This window comes from Lithobates pipiens, unplaced genomic scaffold (genome assembly GCF_037356315.1).
Source record: "Lithobates pipiens isolate NorthernLeopardFrog02 unplaced genomic scaffold, aLitPip1_a1.2 Scaffold_25, whole genome shotgun sequence".
Classification (NCBI taxonomy): Eukaryota; Metazoa; Chordata; class Amphibia; order Anura; family Ranidae; genus Lithobates; species Lithobates pipiens.
The window spans coordinates 186,797,892-186,817,648 of record NW_027507787.1 but is presented as its reverse complement, the minus strand read 5'-3'; the positions used below and the strand labels follow the sequence as shown (position 1 = coordinate 186,817,648).

The 19,757-nt window shown below is 42.8% G+C and overlaps 1 protein-coding gene across 3 annotated transcripts in view; it reads left to right on the top strand.

Annotated features, from left to right (window-relative positions):
- Positions 1-3,649, top strand: part of WBP1L (WW domain binding protein 1 like) — a 102,681-nt gene extending 99,032 nt beyond the window's left edge. For all 3 annotated transcript variants that reach the window (XM_077455296.1, XM_077455298.1, XM_077455297.1), the window contains exon 4: positions 704-3,649. In XM_077455296.1, coding sequence (XP_077311422.1) covers positions 704-1,413 — 710 coding nt within the window. In that variant the 3' untranslated portion in view covers positions 1,414-3,649. The remainder of the gene's footprint in view (positions 1-703) is intronic.
- The last annotated feature ends 16,108 nt before the right edge of the window (positions 3,650-19,757 follow it).

Sequence of the window (19,757 nt, the reverse complement as noted above, 5' to 3'; positions counted from 1 at the left end):
TGCAGCCAGTGTGGTGTTGTCCCCCGTGCAGCCAGTGTGGTGTTGTCCCCCGTGCAGCCAGTGTGGTGTTGTCCCCCGTGCAGCCAGTGTTGTCCCCCGTGCAGCCAGTGTTGTCCCCCGTGCAGCCAGTGATGTCCCCCGTGCAGCCAGTGATGCAGCAAAGAGAGAGGAGAGCCGCCTCCGCTGTCTGGTTCAATAGAGCGCTGGGAACGTCACAGCTTTAATTTCAATAGCTGTGTGTTCCCCCGTCGTACGCCGTCGCATACAGCCCCTCCCCCTTGTCCGGGGAACTGTGATAGGCAGATCCCCTGTCCAATCTGGATGGGTGATCTGTCTATCAAAGTTCCCCGAACAAGGGGGAGGGGCTGTATGCGATGGCCCCCGACGGGGGAACACACAGCTATTGAAATTAAAGCTGTGATGTTCCCGGCGGTCTATTGAACCTGACGGCGGAGGCGGCTCTCCTGCTCCGCCCCGCCCAGGCTCCGTCCCATTTTCGGCTCAATTATCGGCTGTTTTTTCCTTTCGCCAAATTGCCGAAAGGACCATTTTCGTCTGATATGTTTCGGCGGCCGAAATTTCAGTGCATCCCTAATATAGTTGTTTAGAAGTGTTCTATATACGCATATTTGCATGTTTGCCATGGCCAATGTTAATGAGGTCTTACAAATATTTTTACTAATGGTTGTATTTGTTTTTGCAGGGTTTCTGCCAAACTATTTGCTACCTCCTTATGAAGAAGTGGTGAACAGACCTCCAACTCCTCCTCCTCCATACACTGTCCTACATCAGCAATGCGTTGCAGCATGTTCTAGTGCTGTAGCAATCGACCCCGTTAGGACCGGGCAGCATAGCCAAACAAGTTCTCCAGCTGCAGCAAGCTGTAGTGAACCACGACCTCCAAGTATTGTAGATTGTGAACCTTCAACAACGTGTCTAGAGAGAGTAGCATTCAAACCAAGCAGCCTTGAGTCTAATGATCCAACCACTGGTGCAGAGTTGGACGAGATGGCAGATCAAGTGTCCTTCTTGGACAATGAGTCAAAAGAATTCTTGAAGGACTATAGCTCTGAAAGCTTTGATCAGAGCGGTTTCTTTGATGGCAAAGACAAAACACCTGGCAGACACCGAAGATTTACCGGTGACTCGGGCATTGAAGTGTGCCTGTGCAGTCGGAGCCATCATGATGACTTTAAAGAACTTGACGATTTAATTGATGACACAGGTGAAAACTTCTGTGACAGCTGTACGTCATGTGACACTCGCCCCCACAGAGACGAAGAAGAAGGGATATTTGATCATGCAGAGGTCTCTCATGATCTGGATCATACACGACAGCCTTTGAGCTTACTGAATACCATCAATGAACAAGACTCGCCAAATTCTCACAACAGCAGTAGCTCACGTGGCTAAAGGATAATCTGTTCATGCTGAAAAGCATCAATGAATGATCCCATACCACATACCTATATTTTTTTTTTCATTGTCCTGTACGTTAAACAAAAAAAAAAAAGAAAAACACAAAAAACTTAGAACTGTTCAACCAAAGCTGGAGAGAAAACAACATAAGTACACACCCAACGCTTTAACGAATGCCTTTCTTAAACTGGGCTTTCGTATGGATGACTTTGGTGATGGAATACTAGGACAATAAAAGCAAAAGCTGGAGCTTTAATGCGTACAGGTGGAGGCTTCAGCATGCAAAATGTCCAGATTTTGTTGCATTTGTTTTATATGAACAAGAGCTTTTCTCCTTGTTTCATTGCTCCTTTCCTATAGAAGATTTTTTTTAATCAGAATACCAACATGTTGGATCTGATAGACTAAGAGCTACCTGGAAATGCTGAGATTAGATGGATAAGAGTGGAGCATTACTCTTGTCAACTGGAAGGACTTTGGCAAGAGAGAGAAATACAGAATATGCGCCAGTATTGTGATGGAAGGATGTGAACAAATAAAACCACAGGCGGGGGGGTGGGGGTTGGGGGGTTCAGTGTTTTGTAGCATGGGGTATGTAAAGTGTTTGCCTTTACAGATTATAGGTGCAAGCGAACACTAACCCCAAATGTTTTTCCACTACTAGTTGACATCCCAATGTTACATGGTGGAATTCAATAATTCACCTCAAGGGGGTGGGGGGTAATCTTGTGTATCGTTCTCACTATTTTAGAAAATGGGTAATTTTCTAGCCTTAAACATGTATAAGCTCCCCCCCCCCTTTTCCCTTTTTTGTAACTAAAATGGGAAAATGGCAATTATATTGATTTCTGTTTTTTCTTTGTGTTTTTTTTTTTGTATTTTTTATTTTTTTTGGAATAGACCTAATGAAAAATCCAATTGTGCAGCTGGTCTGCTCAGAACATACTGTAGTTGCCTCTCCTACCGCTGTTCAGAGGCCGCTGTAGCGCACATAGATTATTGCATGAGTTGGAAGTCACAAATGTTCAGCAAGAGCTGTCCCAAGTGCTTACTTCCAGTGGACTTGGCACTAGTGGTATGACATTCAGTAGAACACCAGCTCCTCCATCCGTTGTCCGAAATGAGCACAGCTACTTTGTATGAGCAGTATTTTCATGTGTTATGTTGGAATCAATTCAGTTTCCGAAATGACCACTAAAAGAAAATGGATATGGTCACATGATTTTGCCTATGGGAATGCATGCTTGTGTAAGTCTGTATTCCATACAGTAAGCTTTGTGGTGGTAATGTTACTGCGGTTTTAATTTACAAGATTTTGTTTTATTTTTTTTTATTTTTTAACCCAGTTGAACATTCCCTTGATTGAGACAAAAGGGTCAGGAATGGTCCTTTTAATCTACTAGAGATTATATACTTGTATTCAGATAGTGACTGTTCAACCCATATGTTACTGTTTACTGACTCTGACGTAAAGTGATTTTTAGGTTTTTAACTGAAATTCTCTGAATGAGACTCCTCTGTGCAGATAGGTAGTGATCTTTCCCTTACCCAGCTTGCGAGGATTTACAAACATCAGGACCTGAAATTTCAGATTTGATCTGCGGTGCCATCTGTAGGTGAAAGCTGGTATTAGTGTGACCTTAAAAACAAAAAAACAGGGGGTCCTCGAGGCACTGTAAAGAACATAGGGTCCCTCTTCTGTCAGGTTATTTGAGGGTATTGCATAGATGGGTCTCAGGCAATCAGGGGATTTCCATTGAAAATGGAAACCCCTTTTAAGTGTGCCTTTCACTCTGGCCATTAGGGGGAGCTAGTTTGTAGGTTGAAGCACGTTTCCACAAATATATAGTGTGTCATTTCCTTAGAAATGAGCGAACGTGTGTCCACGCTGTCATTTCACTACTTACTGGTGAATTGGTAGGCTTTATTGGCTCAGCCCCAAGATGGCTGCCTCACTGTGTGCATGTAATGAATACATTTTAAGAAGGTTCAATGCTACCAAATCTACTCTTGAAGTGTACATTTTTTTTGAGCACTGACTGCTCTGTGCTTAGGGAATATTATTATTATTTTTGTTTTTTGTAAGATTTCATTTTGGTAAAATGCAAAAAAATGTGCACTTCTGTTACAACAAATTATCTATGTGGCAACACGCATCGACATTGACAACTTTCTTGCACTGGATTTTGTCATTTTGTTGATTAATTAAAGGAAAATTTTGAGAATACAATGCTGTGTAGTGTCCACTGATTGTGCTCATTGACATCACATATTTGCATAGTTGAAAACATTTTGTACTGAGGATCTTATGCCGTAGATTTGCATATAGTTTTGACTCTCATATATAACATTTAACTGTAAGTATATTTCATCGAACACCTGTTAGTTTTCCACACTTGACCTGCTCTAGAAAAGTAAAAGGGGGAATTTTATTGGTTGCCAAGTTTATTAAAGCAACCCTGTTGTTGCTAAGGCAGAGAGATTGATGATGGCGTACCTGCAAATGAGGTCACTATAAAATTGCCTTTCCTGCTGCTTTTTTCCTTGTCTGGTTTATAGAATTGTATTGCAAGGGTAAAAGAAACTGGAAGTTGTAATTTTCCTAAAATTGTGTCAAAAATCTGATTATGACCCATATTTTTCCATTTTTAGCAAAATTCATTGGATTCAATATTCAAAAAATTAAGTTTTGTTTTAACAGTGAAGTGGGATTTGAATTGCTCTTGAGGGTTACAAAAGTTCCTTTCAACTACTGTAACCCGCTGTTATGTCCAAAAAAAAATGTAATTGATTATTTTACTCTTTTACAAAAAAAGGCAGCAGAGAAAAAGTAAACGTAACGATTTTAAATACTCAAAGGAAAAACTCGCAATGCCAAGCTGTGGTTTCCAAAGCGAGCAAAATCCTTTCTTGTATTAAGAGATCTAGACTCCAGAGAGAGAGAGATCATTTTGGTCCTGTACAAACTAGCAAGTCCTCATCTGGAATATGCAGTTGAGCTTTGCGCACCAGTTCTCAAAAAGGATATCGGGGGGGCTGGAGAAAGTGCAGAGAAGGGGAACCAAACTGATAAGACGTGCGGAGGAGCTCCGCTATGAGGAAAGATTAGAGAAACTGAATTTATTCTCTCTTGAAAAGAGGTGATTAAGAGGGAGGGGGGGGGGGTGTATATGATCAACATGTACAAATAAATGAAAGGTCCATATAGTGAACTTGGTGTTGAGTTATTCACTTTGAAGTGGATGTAAACTCACGTATACCCAGTGAAGTGAACAGCCTCAGATAATACACAGAGATTAAAGAAACCTCCCTACATAAGTTTTACATGTATTTTTTTCTATCTTCAGCTTTATATATTCTCTAGAAAGTGCAGATTGTGTTAGAAATTTTCTCTTTCTGTTCAGCACTGGGAACGAAGTTTGGGCATACACTGTGTGACAGCTTATTGGAGTAAAGACGCTCACACCCTCACTCCACACAGATAAAGGAAGGAATGTGCTGTGAATAGAGACACTTTCTGCTAATCTATTTAAAGCACCCACCCTGACACAAATTTCAGGCTGCTTTTATCTCGGTTGTCAGAACTTGTCAGATGTTATGCTGATAACCGAAGACCAGAGTAGCAGAAAAACACAGGACTTGGGGCTTTGAAGAGGGATAAGAAAACACTGCATATATATGTCCCTAGGTCAATTTTCAGGAATCAAGTTTACACCCACTTTATTAAGGTCATCACAGAGGACAAGGGGACACTCTTTGTTTAGAGGAAAAGAGATTTAATCTCCAAATACGAAAAGCTTTCTTCACAGTAAGAACTGTAAAAATGGGGAATTTCCTGTTTCAGTTGAACTGTTTAGGACACGTGATATTGACCTTGCACATGTTTGTGTGTATACAGGCTGTAGTGGAAAACTCCTACCTGGAAACTCTGCACAGGGCAAACTGTTCAGTTTATCATGTGTCCGTGGCATACAGATCATCCAAAAAGGTATATAGTGGCAGTATTTCAGTGTAAAAAAACAATTTTTCATATCTACTGGGATAAGTAACACTTTAAGGTATGCATGGGGAGTATTTCCTTTCCAAGATCCCAAACGTAAGTTAATAGAATAGGATACCCTGTTTCCCCTAAAATAAGACCCAGCATGAGTGTCGGTGATGGCTGCAATATAAGCCCTACCCTGAGAAGACATAGAAGGACTTTAACTAGGGCTTATTTGGGGGGTAGGGCTTATATTGCAGCCATCGTCGACAATCACGCTAGGTCTTATTTTAGGGGAAACAGGGTATTACTTCTAAGACCTATAAAAGAAAATTCCACAGGGAAAGCATTCCAGGGTAGGGAATATAAACCTAGTATAAAACTGCGTATCTTGTAGATGGTATACAATGAACTGGGAACCAACACAAAATACATTAAATATACATTTTAGGAAGTTTGGGCAATAAAGAGGAGGGAAAATGAAGCCGAGTGTGAAAAAAAAAACGGAGAAAGGGGTAGGAATGTATGAAAAAGTAAGGGAAAAGGCATAGAAATTGGGATTGTTGGAGTGAGGTGGTGCCAGAGGAGGACCCAAAGGGGGCAAATCCAAGTGTGAATAAACTAGGCTTAATTCATTAAGCGGCAAAAAGATCTTTAAATTCCTGAGATTCTCTGGCTACCCTCCAGGAGATCCAAGTTTGACTAGATTGTCCATAGATTGCCATTTTCTGGGCCAGGAGCGATTTCATATATGCAATATGATCCATCTTGGAAACCGATTCTAGAAGGGTAGGAACTTGTGCTGACCACCAGTGGTGTGGAATAACAGCCCAAGCTGCTGTTTTAAAGTGTCTTAAATTGCCCTTTTTATTTTATTTTTTCCAATGGATCCAGGAATTTTATAGATAGCAGTACCACTTGTGGAAAGTTTGGACTGGACAAATCTAACTTTGGTATATAACTAGAGCATATGAGCCCAAAATGTTTTGTTAGGAGGGGCGGTGCTAACATAGATTGGATACGAAGGGGTAAAGACAGGGGAGAACACGGCTCCTGTACCAACAGGATATGAGTTTAAAGCTGGTCTCATGTGCCTTGCTGGCAAAGGATGAACAATGACTAAAGCTGGGTATACACGTACTAAAATTCAGCTAGTCTTATGTTGAACAGAGAGTGATACATATACGTATTGAAACCCCCTCTGTCAGAATACAGTAGTGCAAGGGGGTTGATCCCTGGATCCTGATGAGGATTTAAGGATCTGTTAGGTTTTTTTTTTGTTCAACCTGCTGTTTGAATGAAAGGAAAAAATTCTATGTGTAATAATACCCTGCTTAAGTGTAAAACATTGCACCCAGTTTTCCAGCAAGAGAGTAGTCACAAGATCAGCTCCCAGTTTATCAATATAGTCTTGTAGGTCCGGATATGCTTGTGACTGAAAAATATTGAAAAGTATGGCAGGTGGAGAACTTTGTAGTAACAGGTTCTCCATGGGTGTCCGGTCCCTATTTGAGTGGGGAGCTGCAATGGTCAACATTTGGAAAGTGTATAAAAATCGTGGGACAATATCTATTTTTAAAACCATTCATCCTGCTTAACCATGAATACTATGTCATAGGATTTTACATTTGCTAGGGCCCTTTGGATTAAGGGAGTTACACTTCTTTGCTTTAAGACTCCTTTCACACCACACCACCCATAGCGTGGGCGGTAAAACGCCAATATTTTTAGCAGCGTTTTACTGCCGGATTTGCGGCGCATTTCGGCCGCTAGCAGGGCACTTTTACACCCCCGCTAGTGGCCGAGAAAGGGTTAAAACCGCCAGCAATACGCCACATTGGCGGCATTTTGCCGGCGGTATTACAGCGCTGCTCCATTGATTTCAATGGGGAGCAGCGGTGGAGGAGCGGTAAACACAATGCTCCTTCACCGCTCCAAAGAAGCTGCTGGCAGGACCTTTCCCTGACGTCCTGCCAGCGCACCGCTGTAGTGTGAAAGCCCTTGGGCTTTCACACTACAGACAACGGTTCAGCTTTTTTAGGGCGGATTGCAGGCGCTATTTCTAACACTATAGCGCCTGCAAAATGCCCTGGTGTGAAAGGGGTCTTACTTTAAAATTAATGTTGTAATTGTTGTACGTTGTTCCACTTCTGGTTGAGTGAGCCGCTGGGGATGCAGCCCTCACAGTTGCATCCTGGGAAATTCATGTAACATGTTCCAATGCAAAGTTACGGAAGGATAGGAGAAGATGGATGAAAATGGCCACAGAGCGAATAATGGGGAAAAATAGAAAAATAAGGCATGCAAAGAAAAAAGAAAAGCCTCCAATTATCTATACAGCAGTTAACAAAAACGTTATGATCGCCAACAGGTGAACACTGATGATCTTGTTACAATGGCATCTGAAAGTCAATTGCGTTGGATAATTTAGGCAACAGGTAAACATGTTATCCCTGAAGCTATGTTGAAAGCATAAAAAATGGCCATCGAAATTTGTTGTCTATGGGGCTGCGTAGCTGTAGACCAGTCAGGATGTCCATGCTGACCCCTGTGCTCAACCAAAAGCACCTACAATGGGCACATGAGCATCAGAACTGGACCATGGAGCAATAGAAAAAGGTGGTCTGGTCCATCATGTGGATGGCTGGATGTCCCTTTTCTGGGGTTAAAATGGCACCAGTATGCACTAAGAAGACGCGTTTGTGAAGGCAGTGTGATGCTTTTGGGCAGTGTTCTGCTGGCATGTGGATGTTACTTGTCATACACCACCTCCCTAAACGTTGTTGACCAAGTACACCCCCTTCATTAAAACGGTATTCTCTGATAACAGTGGCCTCTTTCAGCAGATAATGCAACACTGTGAAAATGGTTCAAACATGGTTTGAGGTACACAATAATGAGTTTTAGATGTTGCCACCAAATTCTTCAGATCTCATTTCAATCAAGCCTCTGTGGGGTGGCTTTGAAAAACAAGTCCAATTCATGGAGACCCCACCTTGTAACATACAGGACTTTTAAGGATCTGCTACTGACCACTTGATGCCTGATAAAATACCATAGCACACCTTCAAAGTTTTACTGGAGTCTATGGGAGTCCCTGGGTCAGGGCTTTTTTTTGCCAGCAAAAGGGGGGACCTACTCACTATGTGTGGGGGGGGGGGGCATAAACTTATGGCAAATATGTATTAAAACACATCACCTAAGAATGCAAACTATGAACAAGTCTTATACCATAAAAAGGGGCAAAGGTCCATAAAAATAGTGCTTAAATCTTCCAATATGTAAAGGGTAACACTGATGGTGTCTGAAGACTCTCTTCCAAAGATAGTTCCACACAGAAACGTGTTGACATGCCCTTTTAGCATGTGATGTCATCACGGTGGTCTGACCAACCCTGGATGCTTCTTCCTTGTGCTTCACAGTGGCTTCCTATCCTGTAGACAAGAGGCTGTAACATCCGTTAATACTGCTTTTACAGAGTAGAGGCTTCCATCTGCTGGAATTGATGTACATGTTCATCGGACTCTACAGTAGATGTGGGTGCCTATTTGGTTTTACTTAATGTTGATTTAATAAATGCTGCACTGAACAGGTGGACCTTTTCCTCGTCTTGTTTTCTTCACATGGTCCTAAAGTTATGGCCATGTAAATAGCTGTAGATTAATATTTTTAAAGGTGCCTTCATTGTAACTTTTATGATAAGGGTGGAGTTCCTCTTTAAAAGGATTGTTTAATGATTTTTGAACATATTTTTGTATATGCAGGGTTAAAATAACTGTTCACAGAAATATTTTCTTTATTTTTAATTCTCTAAATGTGAAGTATCACCTATGATTATCATGTATGCTTATAGCTCCTCTTGAAGAATCAGTACTTTTGAGGAGCAGGAGGGGAGCGGGTATCCGATATTGGCAGGTCCCAAGTTCTCCTCCCTCCCACTCCTCCCTGCAGTTTTCTGGGGCACGTGATAGGTCCCAGAAGACCACATCCACCGATCAAGTTGCACAGCGCTGCTTATGCATGCGTAGTGGGCACTTAGCTGTGAAGCTGCAAGCTGTTACAGCCAGGTACTCATGGTTTAGATGCCAGCGCCAAGGAATGAAGATAGCAGGTTAAACCAACCGAGTGAGCACACCGCTGGATCGTGTGACAGGTGAGTGGCTGTTTTTAAAAGTCAACAGCTACAGGTTTTTGTGGCTGCCGACTTATTTTTTGCACAGGACACTGGAACTCCTCTTTAAGGCTGGGTTCACACCGCTGTGGGGGGAGAACCGGATGTGATTCGCACAGCAAATCACATCCGATCTCCGTAGCGCTGCGAGTTCAGCCATACAGATAGTATGGCTGAACTCGCAGCGGTCCCGCAGCAAACTCGCACGGGACCCTTTTTTGGGTCCGCAACGGAATCGGATCGCATGGGGGTTCACACCATGCGATCCGATTCCTGTGCGAGTCGGCAGATCGCACTGCGATATGCCGACGGATCTGGGGGTGTCATTAACATAACATTGACACCCCCAGCCGTCCGCATAGGGCAGTGTGAACTGCCGGCGGGAGGTATGCGATGCGGGAAAACGCCGCGGATTCGCGGCGTTCCCGCATCGCAGCGGTGTGAACCTAGCCTTAAGCAGAATAACTGAAGCTACTTTCAGACTGGGGCATTGTGGGCGTCAGAGATAAAGTGGCACTATAATTAGCGGCACTTTACTGTCATTTTAGTGGCACTATTTGGCTGCTAGCGGGTGGTTTTAATCCCTGCTACCGAAAAAGGGTTAAAACTGCCGGCATAGTGCTGCTGCAGCAGTGCTATGCCAGCGGTTTAGCGCCACTGCCCCATTGTTTTAAATGGCAAGGGATGCTTTAGGAGCAGTGAATACACTGCTCCTACAGCGCTGAAAAGATGCGGCTTGCAGGACTTTTTTTTTTTTGTTTTTTACTGTCCTGCAAGCGCACCAATCCAGTGTGAAAGCACTCAGGCTTTCACAGTGGAGACACAGGAGAGGCTCTTTACAGGCACTGTTTTTTAGCTCTATAGCACCTGTAAAGAGCCTCAGTGTGAAAGTGCTCTAATGGAGATAACCACTTCAGCCCCAGAAGAATTTACCCCCTTCCTGACCAGAGCACTTTTTCCGATTCAGGACTGCGTCGCTTTAACTGACAACTGGATGGTCGTGCGACGTGGCTCCCAAACAAAATTGACATCCTTTTTTTTTTTTTTCCCACAAATAGAGATTTCTTTTGGTGGTATTTGATCACCCCTGCGGCTTTTATTTTTTGTGCTATAAACAAAAAAAAAGAGCAACAATTTTGAAAAAAAAATCATTATTTTTTACTTTTTGCTATAATATCCCCATAAAAATATATTAAACTTTTTTCCTCAGTTTAGGCTGATGCGTATTCTTCTACATATTTTTGGTAAAATTGATTGGTTTGTGCAAAAGTTATAGCGTTTACAAAATAGGGAATAGTTTTATGGCATTTTTATTCAAATATAAATATATTTATATATAATTATATTATATCAAATTTTAAATGGTGGTGATCAGCGATTTTTATCATGACTGCGACATTAGGGTGGACACATTGGACATTTTTGACACATTTTTGGGACCATTGTAATTTATACAGCAATCAGTGCTATACAAATGAACTAATTCCTGTGTAAATGACACTGGCAGTGAAGGGGTTAAGCAGGGGGTGGCAGTGTAGGGGTTAAGTGTGTCCTAGGGGCGTGTTGCTGTGGGGGGCATGGCTGTGTTTTACAGATCTAAATACAGAAAATATCAGCGCAGTACAACCCCTTTACGAAAAGCTGCTGAACACCAAGGATCAATTACCAAATCCCAAAATACAATATATCAAACAGATGGTACAGCGCTCTAACCAAAATAAAATGATTACTAACATATTAAAATTAAAAGTCCAAAGATAGCTTTTGTGTCAAAAAGTCCACGTGAGGAATCTTCAGTGGTATACAGTCAGTTCATGCATAAAGTGACTTGGTGCCAAGGGGGGGGACCACCACCAATGGTAAAATTGGCTGCGCACCTCATCGTATGGACCCTTTAAATTACAGAGGGTCGTATGCACTTAAATATCAACGAATGCTTATCAACTCATCCAATCGCTGCACTCCTCTCAGACAATGTCTGGCCGGTTCACAAACGAAAACACAGCTTTCTCCCATTCAGAGTCAAATGAACTGACACCTTTGTGGAATACCCACACTGGATCGGTATATAGCAGTATTCACATTTCCTCAGACCATGTGGATAGAAAGACAGGCCATAGTGCTCTCCATAGAAAAACGTTTTAATGATGAATATACCCGACGGGGCGTGACCGGATGTGCAAGATGGAGTGAGTGAGAGATGTGAGACGCCGTGTGTGACTCTCTCCCAGACCCCCTTGATGAGAGCCTGGAGCGCTTAGTGCCTCGGTCGGACGTAGCGTGCGGTGGGCTGGAGCTGTACATTGAAGCTGGACGGGAGGAGGAGTGACAGCGCATTACTGTACGATCGTGCCGAGCCCTCGGAGATCCACGCTTACTTCCGGGTCTTGAACCCCAGCGAGCACGGCCAAAGAAGCACGAGTACCCCCGACCAAGCCGAACGCTTTTGAACCCTCGGAGATCCACGCTTACTTCCGGGTCTTGAACCCCAGCGAGCACGGCCAAAGAAGCACGAGTACCCCCGACCAAGCCGAACGCTTTTGAACCCTGCCGAAGAGACGCCGCACACTGTGGACACCAAGAGGCCCTCCCGCTCTCCAGTAAGCCGCGATAGGAGGAAGGAGGTAAGCGGCAGGACTGCGGGGGGGGGGGGGAAGAAGGCGGAGGTGTGAGGGGCATAGCAGGTGGAGGTCTAGCAGAGCAAGTTGTGGGCATAGCGATGCCTGAGAACTGGTAACAAGTAAACAAGAGGGCGCCGGCCGGGGGTGAGAAGGACCTATAGCTTATTGTCCCTTGGAATTCATTGATCCGTTTTGTGCTTTAAGACGAACGAATGATAACCCATGCAGTATAAGTAAAGAAGTGCCTGCTGTAAAAAACGAACGTCTGTAAGCAACGAACCAGGAAGTCTGTGATATGTGAACGGAGTGCTTGTGGACTGACTAACTATAAGATAAGATCAGTATCGCATTTATTGATTAACTGAGGGATGGTGACTGCTCTAAAAATCAATTGGTTGAACGGTATCTGAACTAAGTGTGTGCAAATAAATGTCTGCTGTGAAGCATTAAAACAGGAAGTTTTGGTGATACATGAAGTGAATACTGGAGAACTGGTTATAAGAGACGGTTAATATTGCACTAAGTAATCAACTGAGCGAGGGGCGGCTGGGTTAAAAAGTTAAAGTTAAAAATATATTAAAATACGATATATCCAGGACTGTTCTGTGGAAGGGGGTGAGAAAAGGAAATTAAGATGCAGCACTTGCGCTCTGCAAAGGAAAAAGGGGAAAAAAGTTCGCAACAGTCTACCACAGCAGCTAAATTAGAACAATATGCTCATAACCCTGCACAGTCATCACAGACCCCTCCAAAAAAAGGGCAGACAAAGGGGCAGCATGGAGAAATATCTGAAAGGAAAAGCATGGGTCAATCGAACATTAACATTAATACACAGGCCGGAGCAGTGTCCAAATGCCCAGTTAATAAAAAAGCGGGTGCAGGGGAACAGAATATGGAGGTCACAACGGGTGACTCTCCTCCGGTTGAAAAAGAGCCAACAATTAAGGATGTGTTACTGGCCGTAAACGCATGTAACATCTCACTGAAAGAACTCTGTAATCAAATGAAGGGAGTGAAGGAAGATCTAATGCTGGCAAGGCAAGACCTACAGAAAGTGGTGGAAAGGACGACAGAACTTGAGTTAAGGACCAGCAGATTGGAAGACGATACAACATTCCTAATTAAAGAAATAGAAAGCCTGAAGGAGCAGTTCGGCGGATATAGAACAAGAATGGACGAAATGGAAAATAGGCTCAGGAGGGACAATGTGCGAGTAGTGGGACTTCCGGAAAAAAGTGAGGGTGTAAACCCTGCTGAATTTATGGAGCACCTTCTGGTTGAACTGTTTGGGAGGGATGTTTTTTCAACAGCGTTCTCAATAGAGAGGGCACATAGGGTACCCTTTAGAGCACCATTGGAGGGGGGCCGTCCTAGGCCATTATTAATGAAGTTATTGAACTATAAAGATAAAGTGGTATTATTACGGAAGGCAAGGGAAATGGGGAATGTATTGTATAAGGGTGTTAGAATTTCATTATACTCTGATTTTTCCCCAGAACTTCAGAGAAAAAGGGTAGAGTTCCTCCAGGTGAAACGCAGGTTACAGAAGCTCAGGGTGCCGTATGCTCTGCTTTATCCTGCAAAGTTACGGATTAATGCACTAGGGCATACTCAGGTTTTTAGTTCCCCGATAGAAGTGGAAAAATGGATAGAAGAAAATAAAGAAAAGTTGTAGTTGCTGGGGTTTCTAGTACTGAGTGGGATGGGAAGATAGAAGGAGAGGGGGGGATGAAGTATGTGTGTTTTTTTTTTTTTTTTTGGGTGTGAGCTGTCTGTGTCTGTATGGGAGGGGGGTGGGAGGGAGGTAATACACGGCGAGCGCACTAGGTGAGGGTGGTAAATAGGTTGTGAAGAGAGTGGTATAAGGTCACTAATAGCCCCTAGGGTAACACCTAGGAAGGTGGGGGAGGGGCGGAAGGGAGGTAGAAAGGGGGGAGAGGGGGTGGGTGTAGTAGGGAAAATAGGGGGGAGGTTGAAGGGGGAAAAAAAATATAAGTATGCACTAATAAAGGTAGTACAGGAAATAATTCAAAGCAAAAAAGGACACAAACTGTGGGGTGGTAAAACTAGGGGTGGTAAAAAACAAGGAAAATTTATTGATCACAAGGGGGAAAATGGTAATAAACGATCATACAGTATAATGTATATTCAAAGACACATAACATACGAGTTAATGGTGACGCCTAATAAATTTGTTATTATACAAGGGAGTAATATATGGGAAGTGTGGTATAAGGTAATAAAAGAAGTTAGAGGGGAGTTGGTGGGTACTGGGAGACAAATGGTTCTTAATAGTGTCATCAGTAGACTGGTTATTTCGCTCTCTTTCTTTACTACCTTAGGTTTTTCTTTTTTTTTTCTTTTTCTCCTCTATATTTTTTTATGGTTATGCAGGATGGTAAAATTAAGATAGGCTCCTGGAATGTGAGGGGTCTGGGGACGCGGCTGAAACAAAAAGCTGTGCTATCCTTGTTGGAGGGATGTGGAGTAGAGTTGCTCTGCATACAGGAGACCCATTTAAATAGAGATACAATATACCGGCTACAGAGCAGAAAATATCAATTTCAATATCACTCTGTTTATTCGACATATAGCAGAGGGGTGAGTGTCTTGGTAAAAACGGGGGTGAATTTTGTATGCAAACGGGTTAGCCTGGATGAAAAAGGCAGATACATTTTCTTACAGTGCCTAATTGAAAATAGGGAATGTATGCTGGCAAACATCTACATCCCCCCACCATTTAAAATGGAAGTGCTTTTTAAATTACAGGAATTTTTAGTGGGGATAGACGGTGTCCCTATAATAATAGTAGGGGATTTCAACACGGTATTGGATATTAAAATTGATAGATTCCCAGAAAAAACACTGGCGGAACCAGCTTGGCAGGGGAGGTTGGGACAGTACCTGGAAGAAGTAGGATTATGGGATTTATGGAGAACTGGGAACCCGGGAGTTCGGCAGTATAGTTGCTACTCGTCCACACATACTACGTTATCCAGGATTGATATGATACTGGGGAATGACCTGGCCTTACAAATGGTGGAAAAGGTTGAATATCAGCCCAGGGGGATTTCAGATCACTCCCCAGTGATAGCAGTATTAAAAATGAGAGAACGTAAGGTACAGAGGTTGTGGAAAGTGAACCCGCTCTGGCTAGAACTGATAAAAAAAGAGACAGAAGAATGCCCTGAGAGAATTCAGTGGGAATTAAAAGAATTTCTAAAAAATAACCGGGGTACAGTAACATCGGGGATCTTGTGGGACACTCTGAAAGCTTTCTTAAGGGGCCTTATGATCCAATCAATAGCAAAAATAAACAGGAAATCTAGGGAACAGGAGGTACAAATAGGGAGAGAAGTGTCAGAGGCTGAAAGAGATTTTATTAGGGACCCCACGCAGGGCAAAGAAAAAATCTGGTTAGATAAACAAGAAGAACTTAGGTTATTAGCCCTAAAGAAAGCAGAGATTCAGCATATGTTCCAACGCCAAGCCTCCTTCGCGGAAGGGGAAAGCGTGGGAAAAATGTTGGCACAACTGGTGAAGAATAACTCGGGTCCTTCCTCAATCTCGGCGATTAGGATATCTGAGGGAAAGGTTATAACAGAAACGGGGAGTATTTCCCAAGCATTTGAAGGATATTATAAAAACCTATATACTGCACAAAAAGTAGGGATGGATGAACAAATGGAAGCATTTTTAGGTCAATTAGAGGTACCATGTCTGAAACAAGAAGAAAGAGAGGAACTGGAAGCCCCAATAACTTTGAAAGAACTTCGGGAAGCAGTTGCGAGTATGCCAAATCAGAAATCGCCTGGGCCGGATGGACTACCGATTGAAGTTTATAAAAACTTTGGCGAGATACTGATTCCTGAACTTCTGGAGATGTTAAGAGGAGCATATGGGGAGGGTAAATTGCCCCCATCAATGATGGAGGCGGTTATAACCCTGTTGTACAAAGAAGGGAAGGACGCCTTAGATGTTGCAGCGTATAGGCCAATCTCTCTTCTGTGTACTGATACAAAGATATTGGCCAAGGTTTTAGCGACTAGGCTTAATCGAGTCATAGCAAGATTGGTCCATATGGACCAAACAGGGTTTATAGCCAACAGGTCAACGAGTATAAATATTAGAAGAGCCTTTTTGAACTTGCAGGTCCCAATGGATAACGATACTCCGGGTGCAGTGGTGGCATTGGATGTAAGGAAAGCATTTGATAGCGTAGAATGGGGATATATATGGAAAGTTTTGGAGAAATTTGGCCTGGGTCCTTCCTTTATAAGATGGATTAGGATGCTATATGACAAACCTAGTGCGAGACTAAAAGTTAATAACGAGTTATCCGGGAAAATAGAGTTGGGGAGAGGGACGAGGCAGGGGTGCCCATTATCACCCCTGCTCTTTGCATTGGCCATAGAGCCCCTGGCATGTGCAATTAGAGCAAACCGGGATATTGTCGGCTTTGTAAGAAAAACTGGAGAGGAAAAAATCTCACTTTATGCAGACGATATCCTATTGTTCTTAGGGGATATGAGATACTCACTACCAAGGGCAATGGAACTGGTGCAAGGGTTTGGAGGCTTCACTGGGCTGGAGATAAATTGGGAAAAATCGGAATGTCTCCCTTTGGACCCAATTGGTCAGCAAACGGCCCTGGGAACCCCCCAAATGCCAATGGTGGATAAGTTGAAATATCTGGGAGTAACCTTGTCAAGGGATCCTAAGCAATATATAAGTTATAACTTAGTCCCACTACTGGCTAAGTTTAAACAAAAAATTGCTATATGGAAACGATTGCCTCTCTCGGTCGCTGGCAGATGCAATCTGATAAAAATGATATGGATGCCCCAACTTTTATACATATTACACAATGCCCCAATATGGATTAATAAAAGTTGGTTTGATAAAATCGAGATGCTGTTTAGGGAGTTAATATGGAGGGGAGGACAGGCTAGATTGAAATTGCGGATGCTTCAGCTACCGGGAGAGGAAGGAGGATTCGCGGTCCCTTATCCAGAGTGCTACTTTTGGGCGTCCCAATTACAACAGCTAGGGGGGATCGATGAGAAGAACGGAGGAACCCCAAATGGGAGATTAGTATTAACAGGCTCCCCACATAGTACCCTGATTGAGACCCTGGAAGCGGACTCATTCCAGTGTAGATGCCCTACAGTAAAAATGATGTTAAAGCTATGGGGTACAGTTAAAAAAAAAATGGGATATAGTGAAATAACAAAGTATACGCCTCTATGGAACAATAAGAAGCTACAGGAAATATGGCGGGTTGGAAAAATTGCAGATTGGGAAAAATGTGGCATTGTAAGGCTAAGCCATTTATATGGCGGCAGGGGTATTAAATCCTTTGACCAGCTGCAAAGAGAATTTAAGATATCACAAAATTCATTCTATGCCTATATACAAGTGAGGCATGCTTTAAGGACCCAGTTTGGAAACCTGTTATTAACATGGGAGGAAATGCCCTTGCTATACCCAGTAGCACAAGCAGGACCCACTAAAGGATTAATATCTAAATTCTATGCCCAGCTGGGGGAACAGATTAATAGTGAGAGGAAAGGGAGGGTTGAGAAAGGGAAATGGGAGCAGGACCTAGGTAATATAACACGAGCACAGTGGAAAAATATCCTAGCGGCATGCCCAAAGGTCTCGGTCTCTCCTCCTCAGAGGATTTCCCATTTAATGGTAATTAATAGAGCATACTATACTCCCCAGAAATTATTTAAATTTGGTAAGAGAACAGATGACTTTTGCCCCAGGTGTGGGGGGTCAGGGAATTTAATGCACATGCTTTGGAAATGTCCCAAATTATTTAGATACTGGGAAGGAGTGGTAAAGATAATAAGTAGGGTTTTTGGGACGGTAATAGAGTTAAATCCCATAGTGTGCATTTTAGGCTACAGAGAGGAGGAAGTAGAAAGGAAGGGAATAACAACGGCAATCCTAAGATGTTTATTTCAAGCTAGAAGGATGATAGCTAGGAGATGGCAATCAAAGCTACCCCCTACAGTAGAGGATTGGACAAGGGCGGTAAATGACTATCTATGTAAGGAGAGGGCAGTATATGCAAAACGAAATAACCTAAAGGAGTTTAATAGGAACTGGCGAGAGTGGATAGAAGTGATGCATACCCCAGTTTAAACCATGATAGGAAAGGGAAGAGGGGAGGGGGGATGGGTAATGGGAAGGAGTAGGGTAGGGTACATTAAAGGTTCGGGAATTATTATAACACATTTATGCTATACTGTAGGATAAAAGCACCAATATATATATAAGAGGGGAGGGGAGGGGGGGCGGGGTTGATAGAAGGGATGGGAGGGAGGGGTGGGGTTAGAACAATAGGAAAAACGTAGGAACTGCAAAAATAGTGATGGTAGGAGAAGGGGGGATATGGTACTGTTTAGATAATGTGCTTTTGTTTTTTTTTGCTAATTATATGCGATGTATGGATGTATCTTCATGTCCCCCTTCCCTTTCTAGAACTCTAAAACTCAGATCTCGGAAGGGAAGAAAGAGGTATTTGAACCCTGATAATGTTATTTTAAAATGTGGTCTGTATAAATGTGAAAATTTAATAAAGATTAATAATTAAAAAAAAAAAAAAAAATGATGAATATACATAAAAAAACACACTTACAATAACGAAGCTTCATACGATCATTAAAATGAACAATGACTGCGGGTGAAGTCACGTGATCTCCATCCGACGGATCTCCGGACGGAGATGACGTGACGTCACCCGCAGTCCATCCCTGATTACGTGAATAAAAACATAAAAGAAAAATATTGGGCCTTTAAATGAGGTATGCTGCTGCTAAATATAAAATTGTGTAGGACGTATGTATATATTAAAACCTCTTTATTTATCAAACGCAGTTCCTTTGTAGACCATATGATACAGATAGAGCTGCATGATACATTTTCCAAAATATAAACATAGCTATATACAGATAAGTTGATATTAAAGCGGAATTCCACCCAAAAGTGGAACTTCTGCTTATTTGTTTCCTCCCCCGCTCATGTGCCACATTTGACAGGTATTCTGTTCCCACAGCCCATGACGTCACCGCTTGGCTCCCTCTGCCACCGAGCCAGTGGCAGAGAGGAGCGTAGCCTTGCACATGCGCAGTAGGGTTCCTGGCGTGAAGCCGTAAGGCTACACTGCCGGGATCCCTTACCTGCAATGGTGGCTGCATGCACCAGACAGCTGATGGACACATCAGCAGCTGTGCTGACGTCGCTGCACTCCAGGACAGGTAAGTGTCCTATTTCTAAAAGCCAGCAGCTGCAGTATATGTAGCTGCTGGCTTTTAATTTTTGCAGGGGGGGGGGGGGACATTACTTTAAATACCCATTTATATATGTTGAATTTAAAGAGTAACAGCTGAACGGTCTTGGCTCATGTTCACTCATCAGGAGTATGGATGCAAACATTCACTGTAGGTACAAAAAAGCCAGGTATATTTAATATAAGTATAAATATAATAAACCCATCAACCCAAAGGGGAGGGGGGAAGAATACAAAATTCCCTGTTTAGTTATTTCTGAAATC